This window comes from Ambystoma mexicanum, chromosome 14 (assembly GCF_040938575.1).
Source record: "Ambystoma mexicanum isolate Mex_15411 chromosome 14, UKY_AmexF1_1, whole genome shotgun sequence".
In the NCBI taxonomy this organism is placed as follows: domain Eukaryota; kingdom Metazoa; phylum Chordata; class Amphibia; order Caudata; family Ambystomatidae; genus Ambystoma; species Ambystoma mexicanum.
In genome coordinates this window covers 647163629-647178031 of record NC_090940.1, presented here as the reverse complement: position 1 = coordinate 647178031, position 14403 = coordinate 647163629, and the positions used below count along the sequence as shown (strand labels likewise).

The following is a 14403-nucleotide window of genomic DNA, read 5'->3' as shown; positions in this document are numbered from 1 at the left end:
ATTGCCTTCCCTACCCACTTGTTCATGGTCAAGAGCCATCTTTTCGACCCCCCTGGAGCTGCTCCATTGAGGGCCTGAGTACTCTCCCACCTGGACTACGGCAACACCCTTTAAGTCAGCCTGACCGCAAAGTCCGTAAAGCAACTACAGCTCATGCAGGATGGGGCAGAAGCCCAGGCGAGGATGCTCACAATCACCGCACAGATCAGTAGACAGCAGCACATCCTAGGATAGGTTTCAGGGGCGTGACTCTCTTGCTAAAGTATCTACCACAGTGCAGACTGTGTGTCATGGGCGTGGCTGCCACTGTTATAATCCTCCATGGGCAGCGAGTTCCAAAATATTCGCAGATTTGGGATAGCATGAAGTGCATTTACTGTTTGCAGGACATGGTCATGTGAAACTTACGCAGTAAATCCATTGACCATGTGAGCGTATCTCAATATGACAAGATCTAACCACCCGCAGCGTCGCTTCCGGCCCGTTGTTACTCCCCATTCGTGTCCTCGATTCTGTAACAGGTCTCCAGTTTGCTGTAACAAGGGGGAAACATGTTTAGTCCTAAACCCATTCCTGGGCGTGCAATGCTCTGAGCTGGCAGTCACCTTTGTCAAATCATCCTTTTAGCAGGTGTTTCATCCGTACAACATGCCACACTCAAATATTGCATTTTTTAATAAAGGCATAAATAAAAATGGTATTACCCATATTGACCTTTTCCAATTGACCTTTTGCACAATTGACCTAATTATAGTGGTCCTAATTGACCTTCTGCACAATTGACCTTTATATTATTTTAGTTATTTTATATATGTGTTGGGTTGGTTTTGGATTATAAATAATATAAGGGGATTGGATGGGGGGATGCAGGGGGTTTTGGATTGGGTGGGGTGTTGCGTGGGGTTTCCCCCGCATATATGTCCTAATTGACCTTCTAAATTAGGTCAATCCTCCCGAGGTCAATCCCCCTGAGGTCAATTGTGAAAAGGTCAATTAGTATACAACCATAAAAATAGCCACCAAAGAAAACATGGTGAACTAGAACAGTTTCAGGTCACTGGTAAAGAAAATCTTGGGATTAAAGCCATGCATGACGGAGTGAAGAGGTCAGGGGAGTAACATATGGGAGAATGGGATTGGTGTTGGAGGCAGGGAGAAACATTAAAAGGATGGTCACCAGAGTTTGTCCAACAATCTCTCAATCAACATGAGGTTCTTGTCTTTGTTCATTTGAAAAACAACTAGTTCACAATTCCAATATTACCCAATAATATACTGTTTGTGTTAATGAATGGGAGGGAGGTCATTAACATTTACTTGATCTTCTATTCCACGTACAGTGTATTTACAAGTCTTTACTAATTGCCCCTGGATGGTAATGACAGCACACGTGTAGGGGGAAGGGATGAGATTTAGCATAAAGAAGGATACTACTCCCAGTAAACTGTGGAAGACCACATGGCGTAGAGCAGAGTTTTTATGGTATTAATATTGAAGAGACTTGGAAAAGCGGATACTCCTCTTATAACGAGGGAAGACCACAGGCACAGGCGCACATCGGTTTACTAGTACAGTGTTAGAAATAGCAAGCCGTTTGCCATAGGAACTAGGGTATGGAGCTAGAGTTCACATAGACGGACAGAAACGTCATGAATGCAAAGACCCAGGCCTCTAGCCATCGTGACCCTATTATCAAGCACATCACTGAATGCAAGAGGATCCAGCCAGGTGTGACCATCTGGAAGAATGGACCATAGAGTGTTGTAATGCTAGGAAAACAGCCTACAGAGAGGCATATCTGTTTTCATGCCCTCCACCTCACTGTATCATCCTCAAGGTCAGGACCTTATGAACCCTATGGAGTTTATAAAAGGTGGGAATGTTGCTGGTGGTTCACCCTCAGATGTACACGTACCATTCATCCTCCTGACCTTGGATGGAAGACTTACATTTATTTGCTCAGTTGGAAAAGCTCCAATGCCAACTCTGGTTGTGTATGCTTTCACAACGCCGTACACGTCGCCAATGTTCTGTGGCGGTACTCCAAGGCCTGTGCAGACGCCGCCCACAGTGCAGTTTGAGGAAGTCACAAATGGATAAGTGCCTGGAAAGAAATACAGCGCTTAAGCATGAAAGGCAAAGGTCATGATACATTTGCAAATTTCCCTGATTAGACTTAAGTGTGGTGTGAATTTCAATAGATTTGCATATTTTTAAATTACTCTGAGTCCCTCATTGCTGCAACACATTGCTTAAAAGTACAAAACAAAGAACACACTCTGTACATGGGCCAATTTCAGTTTGGCGTTTTGTTGCTGAACCAAAAAGACTTTCCAGTGCAAGCTCAGGCATATGTCACTCAGATCCCCAGAGGCATGTCAAGCTCCTCTGTCTCGCAGCATCTCATTCAGATCCCCAGAGGCGTGTCAAGCTCCTCTGTCTCGCAGCATCTCATTCGGAACCCCAGAGGCGTGTCAAGCTCCTCTGTCTCGCAGCATCTCATTCAGATCCCCACAGGCGTGTCAAGCTCCTCTGTCTCGCAGCATCTCATTCAGATCCCCAGAGACGTGTCAGGCTCCTCTGCCTCGCAGCATCTCACAAAGATCGCCACAGGCGTGTCAAGCTCCTCTGTCTCGCAGCATCTCATTCAGATCCCCAGAGGCGTGTCAGGCTCCTCTGCCTCGCAGCATCTCACAAAGATCCCCAAAGGCGTGTCAAGCTCCTCTGCCTCACAGCATCTCACAAAGATCCCAAAAAGGCGTGTCAGGCTCCTCTGCCTTGCAGCATCTTACTAAGATCCCCAGAGGCGTGTCAGGCTCCTCTGTCTCGCAGCATCTCATTCAGATCCCCAGAGGCGTGTCAGGCTCCTCTGCCTCGCAGCATCTCATTCAGATCCCCACAGGCGTGTCAGGCTCCTCTGCCTCGCAGCATCTCATTCAGATCCCCACAGGCGTGTCAGGCTCCTCTGCCTCGCAGCATCTCACTAAGATCTCTAGAGGCGTGTCAGGCTCCTCTGCCTTGCAGCATCTCACTAAGATCTCTAGAGGCATGTCAGGCTCCTGTGCCTCACAGCATCTCACTAAGATCTCTAGAGGTGTGTCAGGCTCCTCTGCCTTGCAGCATCTCACTAAGATCTCTAGAGGCATGTCAGGCTCCTGTGCCTCACAGCATCTCACTAAGATCTCTAGAGGTGTGTCAGGCTCCTCTGCCTTGCAGCATCTCACTAAGATCTCCAGAGGAGTGTCAGGCGCCTGTGCCTCACAGCGGCTCTGAAATAACTGCTACGAGACGGTAAGCAAGATCAGCTGTTTCTTTATTAGCAGGCCCGCAGGAGTCTCCTCCACAGATCACTGCTCCACCTCAACTGTAACTCCCCAATCTTCTGAGTCTTCTAAAGTCCATAATAGAAGACTCGGGATACAGATTGTAACACATCTCCCTGCTTAACCATACCTAAAATCAACATTTAAACTAAGGGAAAGTGAATGTATGCAACTTGGGAAAAGAGGTATATTTTTCACAAACAGAATTGAAAAGATATTAATCATTAATACAATATAAAACGAATATATAATTTTAGATATTGTGGCTATGACTACACTTATATGTTCATTCACATACAAAATTCTCCAACCATTTGGGTTATCTTCTTAATCTCTTCAAAGACAACTTAACATCCTCAGAATTGGTGTTCAGCCCATTCTGACCTTCCTCACATTTTGGCAACTTACACATCGACCACACCTCCCCTCCTTCCACGATCGCCACACCATTCCGAACAGCAGAAATGCTTTTTGGACCAATACATTTACTTTCAATGCATTTGTGAGTTACCCCAGGATTCTGAATCATCACCCAATTTCCCACTTTCCAACTCTGCCTTTTCACTTCTCTTCTCGCAACAAATATTTATTTGGTATTCCTTTGACTCTTCTTTATGCAATACATTATTGCTGCCCTACACTCCTCCACTGAAGTAGCTAAACCTAACCACCCCGGGCACAATTGTGTACCAGGCTCCTTCCCTTTTAATGATACAAACAGTGATGTTTTTGTTACCGAATGTGGTGTGGTGAGGTAACCCCACATCATGTGGTTGAGGACTTCCTTCCATGGCAACGCTGATCTTAACGCTAACTGAATTCCTCCTTTAATTAATCTATCGGCTCTCTCTACCACACCATTTGCCCTTGGGTGATATAATGCTGTGAGGGTATGCTTAATGGCTTAACTATCTAAAAATGTTTTCATGAAATTTGAACAAAATTGTACACCATTGTCAGTGACAATTTCCATTGGACAACCTTCCCTCAAAAATACCTGCTCCAGGAATGCTACCAATTCTCTCGCCGTCACTGCACTCCATTCCACCCATTTGGTGTGAAAATTTACTAAAACGAACACAATTGTCAAAACTTCCCCTAATCCATGAATAGGACCCGTTATATCAACTGCTACCCTATTCCAGGGCTATTCCAGGGCTGCTCAGGAACAACATGGGGAATGAGTGGAATTTCACATACAACCTTGGTCTTATCACTTAAGCAACAAGTTGTGCAATTTCTGACACACCTTTATATCAAAGCACCCATTCCAGGCCACCAAACGCTCTGTCTTAGCCTTCTACTAATCACTCCCAAATGACCCTGGTGAGCTGTTTCCACTAATTGAGTTCTGAGTTTCTCTGGAGGGACAATACACAACCCTCTCCTGAGTCTCCCATCAATGACACTCAATTATTCTTTTACTTCCCACCAAACCTCGAATCTCTTATCTAAAATGTCTTTATTTGGCCAAACTAAAACAGTCCACTCTTTAATAATCTTCATGTCCTCATCAAAATTTTCGCAATTCTCCAATTCCATTTGCTATATACTCCCTATTTCAACATTGCCAACAATGACCTTTTCTTTCCAATCATCACCCATTTCCTTATCCAATGCCACAGGCATACGTGACAATCAGCAACCACATTTTGTTTCCCAGGAAGATAACAAACTTTGAAGTCATAGCCTTGCAATCCCAAGAACCACCTGATCCTGCACCCCAATTCCCACATTCAAACATGTGTGCTAATTGTTTGTGATCTGATCAGACTATGAACTCCCTGCCCCACAAAAAATATTTAAAATGTATTATTGGCCAAAACATTGCCAAATCTTCTCTTTTGATGACCAAGTAGTTCCTTTCAGCACCCTTCAGTGTCCTCGACGCAAACGCTATCACCCGTTCTTCCTTGTCTCCACTATACTGAGTAAGAGTCGCTCCCAACCCCAAAACACTTGCATCCACTGTCAAGACGCACTTGTCTCTTGGACAACATTTTCCTATCGACTGCGCCTTCACAATGTCTTCTTTTATTCTTTGGATTGCCTCATCGCTTTCCTTTCACCAATTAAATGTGCCCCCGCTTCTCGAGCAAAGATCTAAGTGGCGTGGATATTACTGCAACATTTCTCACAAACGTGTGGTAATACTCTGCCAACCCTAAAAATGATCTTATTTGGTGCTTGTCAACGGGGCTAGGAGCTTTATCGATGGCTTTCACCAGACTCAATTAAGGACAGATTCCACTCCCGGAAATGCTGTGTCCCAAGTAATCAACACTCTCCACTGCTGTTTTAAATGTTTTCCTTTGAACCGTCTACCTTGCTGCCTTGAGTCTGTTCAACACCATTGACAGTTCTTCATATCGCTCCGGTGATTACGCATGAATCAAAATATCATCCTGTAACACAATTATGTTAGGTACTCCCTCTAACACTTTTTCCATCACTCTGTGGAATACTGAAGCTGCCGAAGCTAGTCCAAAGGGCATTCGGGAGTGTTTTAATGATCCTTCATTCGTGACAAAAGCAGTCAGATGTTCACATTCACTGGTGAGAGGTACTTGATGATATGCAAAAGAAAAATCTATCACCGAGAATATTCTGGAATTTCTCAAGCTGGACAACGTTTCAGAGATAATGGGCAAAGGGTGACGATCTACCCAAATATTCTTGTTTAAGTCTCTTAAATCTACACAAAGTCTGATGTAGCCATTGGGTTTTGCTACTATCACTACTAGAGACAACCATTCCGAGCTCTCAATAGGTTAAATTATGCCTTTTGAAGTCATTCTTTCAATTCTTCCTTTAGCTTTTCCTTAAACTGCTGTGGAACTGACCTCCCTTTATGTACTTTAGGTAATGTGGCTTCCTTGAATCTGATGCAATGTTCAAAATCCTTTAGTTTGCCTAAAGACTCTGAGAACACTTCTGGGAATTTCCTTTCCTATTTGTCCCCTACTTCAGCTACAGTTATCGGTGTGGAAGCATTCGCCTGAATGCAAATACCCAGGTTGTGCTGCTCCTCCCAACCTAACAAGGACAATCCTTCTTTAGTGATATACACATCTGCTACACAGCTTCTACCCTTGTATTTGATGACAGCTGAGAATTTCCCCATTAATTCAATCTTCACATTTCCATAGGTATATGGTTCAACATCATGTCTGAGAAGATTCTCCATTTTCCCTTCTACACACTCCTTATATGTCTCAAGCGACATTATAGTCCATGGATCACAGCCGTCCACCTTCATGGTCACCACCTTCCCGTTTATTACGAACACATCAGTTGGACCCTTTCCTTTTTCTGACAAGGTACTTACTTCCAGAACGTGCTTAACTTGTGTAGTGATTGGGCAAAGTGTCCTCTTCTCTTGCACTTGATGTAGTTTACATTTCTTGCAGGGCGGAATATATTTGAGGCCAGGTGTCTAATGCTGCCACGTTTGTAGCACTTAACCTCTTTCCCTTCATTTGTTTTTCTGTTCTGTCTTATTGTGGAAACTACTTGTGCCTGTCTTTTGTTCCGCATGCTTCTCATGTAGCAAAATGTTTGTTCCATTCCCCTTGCAACTTCTATTGCTTGTTCCAGTGGTAAATCCTTGGGGAGTAACTGTTCTTGTACTCTGGCGTCATTGGTGCAGTGTATCAATTGGTCTCTGATTAGGGAGTTAGTTAGTATTCCAAAGTCACAGATGTGGCTTAGAGTTCTAAGAGCTGCCACAAAGCATTCTACAGGTTCCTGTGGTTCCTGCGACCTCTAAAAAAATGTGTGCTGTTCAAAGGTAATGTTTTTCTTTGGTTCAAAATGCTCTTGTAGTTTCTGTTCCGCTAGTGTATACTCATCTGCATCCCCTTGACCTTCCTCCCTTGCTTCCGGGATACCATCATAGACACTGCGCCCCTCTGCTCCTAGGTTGTATAAATGTACAGCTTGTTTTCTAACCGGTGTAAACTTGTCACCACCTATTGTCAATAAATAGGTGTCAAACAGTCTTTTCCATCAGTCCCACCTGATTGCTGGTGTGCCAGGTTCAGGTAAGAAGGGTGGCGGTGGTGCCATGCTGGCAGCTGCCATGTTTGCAGATTTCTGCTGAAGCTGGGTTTCACCCCCTTTTTACTTTTGAGGCTGTTACAGCCTCTATTTACTTTTAAATGTGCTTGTACGTTTGGTTGCCATGGAAACCTACTGCTACTCCTTGAGTTGCACTGGGCCTCATTATGGGTCTGGCGGGTGATACCAGCGGGTTGCTGCCAGACCCAAAAAAAAAATACCGGCATCTGACATGCCTGGTAACACCGGGGTATTAGAACCCTGGCGGCTGGGAAGTCAGGCACCGGTAATTCTGTTAATCCCCATTCCCATAGGGGACCACAGAAGCACCAGCACCGTTATTAACTGTGCCGGGGTTCCGTGATGGTGTGCCTACGGTCGCCGCTGTGCCTGTGAAGGTCAGACCTGCCGGGCACAGCATCTCCGGCAGGCTGACCCGTACTGGGCCGGTCCAGGAACAACAGTGCCCGTAGATTTACCGGCACGGTTGTTACCGAACCGCCACAGTTATAATGAAGCCCACTGTCACTTAAATCTCTGTCCACTTGTTACTGTGTTTGTTGGCTGGCTGCCATGGCAACCGACTGCTTTTCCTTGAATAGCACTGTCACTTTAAGCCTTTTGGCTTGGTTGCTATGGCAACCTATTATCTTTCCTGTCACTTTAAATCTCTTCAGGTTTAACCTCCTTAGTGGGGCCTTGAAATCATTTACTTTCTCATACGTTGCACTGCCTTTTCGTTTATTTTTTAAAATGTTTGTTTTTTATAGAGGCCTCGATTCTTGACAAGGCCTTATTTAGTCTGTTGCCCTGGTAACGCCTGCTGCCTCCCTCACGTTGCGCTGACGCTCGCTGGTCCTTTCCTCTAGGCCGCGAGTGTCACGCATATGCTGTTCTTGTTTCTTCCTCTTTCCCCCCTTTTTTTACTATGAGCCCTCTCCTTACCTCACCGCCGTCCTGACTGAGGCGATTGGGGCTTGGATGGGCAGGGAAGCTGGGGCACCACAGAGCTGCTGCTCTCTCTGCCGGGCCCTCTGCCGGGCCTTGGAGCAGCAGCCAATGTAAAGGCAGGATCTTTGGCTTGCTCGTGGAGGCAGGATCTCCAGCCTGCTCCTCGCGTCCCCCGCAGGAGTCGCCTCCACAGATCACAGATCACTGCTCCATCTCAACTGTAACTCCCCGATCTCCTGAGTCTTCTAAATTCCATAATAGAAGACTCGAGAGACAGCTTGTAACAATCTCATTCAGATCCCCAGAGGCGTGTCAAGCTATTCTGCCTCACAATGTCTCATTCAGATCCCCAGAGGCATGTCAGGCTCCTGTGCCTCCCAGCATCTGATTCAGATCCCAAGAGGCTTGTCAGGCTCCTGTGCCTCACAGCATCTCATTCAGATCCCCAGAGGCGTGTCAGGCTTCTGTGCCTTACAGCGTCTCATTCAGATCCCCAGAGGCGTGTCAGGCTCCTGTGCCTCACAGTGTCTCATTCAGAGCCCCAGAGGTGTGTCAGGCTCATGTGCCTCACAGCATCTCATTCAGATCCCCAGAGGAGTGTCAGGCTCCTGTGCCTCACAGCGTTCCATTCACAACCCCAGAGATGTGTCAGGCTCCTGTGCCTCACAGTGTCTCATTCAGATCCCTAGAGGCGTGTCAGGCTCCTGTGCTTCACAACATCTCATTCAGATCCCTAGAGGCCTGTCAGGCCCTGTGCCTCACAATGTCTCATTCAGATCCCCAGAGGCATGTCAGGCTCCTGTGCCTCACAGCGTCTCATTCAGATCCCCAGAGGAGTGTCAGACTCCTGTGCCTCACAGCATCTCATTCAGATCCCCAGAGGCTCATCAGGCTCCTGTGCATCAGAGTGTCTGGTTCAGATCCCCAGAAGCGTGTCAGGCTCCTGTGCCTCACAGCATCTCATTCAGATCTCCAGAGGCGTGTCAGGCTCCTGTGCCTCAGAGCATCTCATTCAGATCCCCAGAGGCATGTCAGGCTCCTGTGCCTCAAATCATCTCATTCAGATCCCCAGAGGAGTGTCAGGCTCATGTGCCTCACAGCATCTCATTCAGATCCCCAGAGGCGTGTCAGGCTCCTGTGCCTCACAGCATCTCATTCAGATCCCCAGAGGAGTGTCAGAATCCGGTGCCTCACAGCATCTCCTTCAGAACCCCAGAGGAGTGTCAGACGCCTGTGCCTCACAGCATCTCATTTAGATCCCCAGAGGCGTGTCAGGCTCCTGTGCCTCCAATCGTCTCATTCAGATCTCCAGAGGCGTGTCAGGCTCCTGTGCCTCACATCGTCTCATTCAGATCTCCAGAGGCGTGTCAGGCTCCTGTGCCTCACAGCGTCTCATTCAGATCCCCAGAGGAGTGTCAGGCTCCTGTGCCTCACAGCGTCTCATTCAGAACCCCAGAGGCGTGTCAGGATCCTGTGCCTCACAGCGTCTCATTCAGATCCACAGAGGAGTGTCAGGCTCCTGTGCCTCACAGCGTCTCATTCAGATCCCCAGAGGAGTGTCAGGCTCCTGTGCCTCACAGCGTCTCATTCAGAACCCCAGAGGCGTGTCAGGATCCTGTGCCTCACAGCGTCTCATTCAGATCCACAGAGGAGTGTCAGGCTCCTGTGCCTCCCAGCGTCTCATGCAGATCCCCAGAGGCGTGCCAGGCTCCCGTGCCTCGCAGCGTCTCAGTCAGATCCCCAGAGGCGTGTCAGGATCCTGTGCCTCCCAGCATCTGATTCAGATCCCAAGAGGCTTGTCAGGCTCCTGTGCCTCGCAGCCTTTCATTCAGATCTCCAGAGGCGTGTCAGGCTTCTGTGCCTTACAGCGTCTCATTCAGATCCCCAGAGGCGTGTCAGGCTCCTGTGCCTCACAGTGTCTCATTCAGAGCCCCAGAGGTGTGTCAGGCTCATGTGCCTCACAGCATCTCATTCAGATCCCCAGAGGCGTGCAAGGCTCCTGTGCCTCACATCATCTCATTGAGATCCCCAGAGGAGTGTCAGGCTCCTGTGCCTCACAGCGTTCCATTCACAACCCCAGAGATGTGTCAGGCTCCTGTGCCTCACAGTGTCTCATTCAGATCCCTAGAGGCGTGTCAGGCTCCTGTGCCTCACAACATCTCATTCAGATCCCTAGAGGCCTGTCAGGCCCTGTGCCTCACAATGTCTCATTCAGATCCCCAGAGGCATGCCAGGCTCCTGTGCCTCACAGCGTCTCATTCAGATCCCCAGAGGAGTGTCAGACTCCTGTGCCTCACAGCATCTCATTCAGATCCCCAGGGCTCATCAGGCTCAAAGGCATCAGAGTGTCTGGTTCAGATCCCCAGAAGCGTGTCAGGCTCCTGTGCCTCACAGCATCTCATTCAGATCTCCAGAGGCGTGTCAGGCTCCTGTGCCTCAGAGCATCTCATTCAGATCCCCAGAGGCATGTCAGGCTCCTGTGCCTCAAATCATCTCATTCAGATCCCCAGAGGAGTGTCAGGCTCATGTGCCTCACAGCATCTCATTCAGATCCCCAGAGGCGTGTCAGGCTCCTGTGCCTCACAGCATCTCATTCAGATCCCCAGAGGAGTGTCAGAATCCGGTGCCTCACAGCATCTCCTTCAGAACCCCAGAGGAGTGTCAGACGCCTGTGCCTCACAGCATCTCATTTAGATCCCCAGAGGCGTGTCAGGCTCCTGTGCCTCCAATCGTCTCATTCAGATCTCCAGAGGCGTGTCAGGCTCCTGTGCCTCACATCGTCTCATTCAGATCTCCAGAGGCGTGTCAGGCTCCTGTGCCTCAAAGCGTCTCATTCAGATCCCCAGAGGTGTGTCAGGCTCCTGTGCCTCACAGCGTCTCATTCAGAACCCCAGAGGCGTGTCAGGATCCTGTGCCTCACAGCGTCTCATTCAGATCCACAGAGGAGTGTCAGGCTCCTGTGCCTCACAGCGTCTCATTCAGATCCCCAGAGGAGTGTCAGGCTCCTGTGCCTCACAGCGTCTCATTCAGAACCCCAGAGGCGTGTCAGGATCCTGTGCCTCACAGCGTCTCATTCAGATCCACAGAGGAGTGTCAGGCTCCTGTGCCTCCCAGCATCTCATGCAGATCCCCAGAGGCGTGTCAGGCTCCCGTGCCTCGCAGCGTCTCAGTCAGATCCCCAGAGGCGTGTCAGGATCCTGTGCCTCACAGCGTCTCATTCAGATCCCCAGAGGAGTGTCAGGCTCCTGTGCCTCGCAGCCTTTCATTCAGATCTCCAGAGGCGTGCCAGGCTCCTGTACCTCCAATCGTCTCATTCAGATCCCCAGAGGAGTGTCAGGCTCCTGTGCCTCACAGCGTCTCATTCAGATCCCCAGAGGAGTGTCAGGCTCCTGTGCCTCACAGCGTCTCATGCAGATCCCCAGAGGTGTGTCAGGCTCCCGTGCCTTGCAGTGTCTCATTCAGATCTCCAGAGGCGTGTCAGGCTCCTGTGCCTCACAGCATCTCATTCAGATCCCCAGAGGCGTGTCAGGCTTCCGTGCCTCGCAGTGTCTCATTCAGATCTCCAGAGGCGTGTCAGGCTCCTGTGCCTCACAGCATCTCATTCAGATCTCCAGAGGCGTGTCAGGCTCCTGTGCCTCACAGCCTCTCATTTAGATCCCCAGAGGCGTGTCAGGCTCCTGTGCCTCAAATCATCTCATTCAGATCCCCAGAGGAGTGTCAGGCTCATGTGCCTCACAGCATCTCATTCAGATCCCCAGAGGCGTGTCAGGCTCCTGTGCCTCACAGCATCTCATTCAGATCCCCAGAGGAGTGTCAGAATCCGGTGCCTCACAGCATCTCCTTCAGAACCCCAGAGAAGTGTCAGACTCCTGTGCCTCACAGCATCTCATTTAGATCCCCAGATGCGTGTCAGGCTCCTGTGCCTCCAATCGTCTCATTCAGATCTCCAGAGGCGTGTCAGGCTCCTGTGCCTCACAGCATCTCATTCAGATCCCCAGAGGCGTGTCAGGCTCCTGTGCCTCCAATCGTCTCATTCAGATCTCCAGAGGCGGGTCAGGCTCCTGTACCTCCAATCGTCTCATTCAGATCCCCAGAGGAGTGTCAGGCTCCTGTGCCTCACAGCGTCTCATGCAGATCCCCAGAGGAGTGTCAGGCTCCTGTGCCTCACAGCGTCTCATTCAGAACCCCAGAGGCGTGTCAGGATCCTGTGCCTCACAGCGTCTCATTCAGATCCCCAGAGGAGTGTCAGGCTCCTATGCCTCACAGCGTCTCATGCAGATCCCCAGAGGCGTGTCAGGCTCCCGTGCCTCGCAGCGTCTCATTCAGATCCCCAGAGGCGTGTCAGGATCCTGTGCCTCACAGCGTCTCATTCAGATCCCCAGAGGAGTGTCAGGCTCCTGTGCCTCGCACCGTTTCATTCAGATCTCCAGAGGCGTGTCAGGCTCCTGTATCTCCAATCGTCTCATTCAGATCCCCAGAGGAGTGTCAGGCTCCTGTGCCTCCCAGCGTCTCATGCAGATCCCCAGAAGTGTGTCTGGCTCCCGTGCCTCGCAGCGTCTCATTCAGATCCCCAGAGGCGTGTCAGTCTCCCGTGCCTCGCAGCGTCTCATTCAGATCCCCAGAGGCGTGTCAGGATCCTGTGCCTCACAGCGTCTCATTCAGATCCCAAGAGGCTTGTCAGGCTCCTGTGCCTCGCAGCCTTTCATTCAGATCTCCAGAGGCGTGTCAGGCTTCTGTGCCTTACAGCGTCTCATTCAGATCCCCAGAGGCGTGTCAGGCTCCTGTGCCTCACAGTGTCTCATTCAGAGCCCCAGAGGTGTGTCAGGCTCATGTGCCTCACAGCATCTCATTCAGATCCCCAGAGGCGTGCAAGGCTCCTGTGCCTCACATCATCTCATTGAGATCCCCAGAGGAGTGTCAGGCTCCTGTGCCTCACAGCGTTCCATTCACAACCCCAGAGATGTGTCAGGCTCCTGTGCCTCACAGTGTCTCATTCAGATCCCTAGAGGCGTGTCAGGCTCCTGTGCCTCACAACATCTCATTCAGATCCCTAGAGGCCTGTCAGGCCCTGTGCCTCACAATGTCTCATTCAGATCCCCAGAGGCATGTCAGGCTCCTGTGCCTCACAGCGTCTCATTCAGATCCCCAGAGGAGTGTCAGACTCCTGTGCCTCACAGCATCTCATTCAGATCCCCAGAGGCTCATCAGGCTCCTGTGCATCAGAGTGTCTGGTTCAGATCCCCAGAAGCGTGTCAGGCTCCTGTGCCTCACAGCATCTCATTCAGATCTCCAGAGGCGTGTCAGGCTCCTGTGCCTCAGAGCATCTCATTCAGATCCCCAGAGGCATGTCAGGCTCCTGTGCCTCAAATCATCTCATTCAGATCCCCAGAGGAGTGTCAGGCTCATGTGCCTCACAGCATCTCATTCAGATCCCCAGAGGCGTGTCAGGCTCCTGTGCCTCACAGCATCTCATTCAGATCCCCAGAGGAGTGTCAGAATCCGGTGCCTCACAGCATCTCCTTCAGAACCCCAGAGGAGTGTCAGACGCCTGTGCCTCACAGCATCTCATTTAGATCCCCAGAGGCGTGTCAGGCTCCTGTGCCTCCAATCGTCTCATTCAGATCTCCAGAGGCGTGTCAGGCTCCTGTGCCTCACATCGTCTCATTCAGATCTCCAGAGGCGTGTCAGGCTCCTGTGCCTCACAGCGTCTCATTCAGATCCCCAGAGGTGTGTCAGGCTCCTGTGCCTCACAGCGTCTCATTCAGAACCCCAGAGGCGTGTCAGGATCCTGTGCCTCACAGCGTCTCATTCAGATCCACAGAGGAGTGTCAGGCTCCTGTGCCTCACAGCGTCTCATTCAGATCCCCAGAGGAGTGTCAGGCTCCTGTGCCTCACAGCGTCTCATTCAGAACCCCAGAGGCGTGTCAGGATCCTGTGCCTCACAGCGTCTCATTCAGATCCACAGAGGAGTGTCAGGCTCCTGTGCCTCCCAGCATCTCATGCAGATCCCCAGAGGCGTGTCAGGCTCCCGTGCCTCGCAGCGTCTCAGTCAGATCCCCAGAGGCGTGTC

General features: G+C 50.0%; 1 protein-coding gene across 1 annotated transcript in view; it reads right to left on the bottom strand.

Moving 5' to 3' along the window:
- ADSS1 (adenylosuccinate synthase 1) overlaps nt 1-14403 on the bottom strand; it is a 220677-nt gene that overhangs the window by 34882 nt on the left and 171392 nt on the right. Inside the window, exons 9-10 of the mRNA XM_069638146.1 lie at nt 1950-2104; nt 409-533 (exon numbers count right to left, since the gene is read on the bottom strand). Coding sequence (XP_069494247.1) covers nt 409-533; nt 1950-2104 — 280 coding nt within the window. The remainder of the gene's footprint in view (nt 1-408; nt 534-1949; nt 2105-14403) is intronic.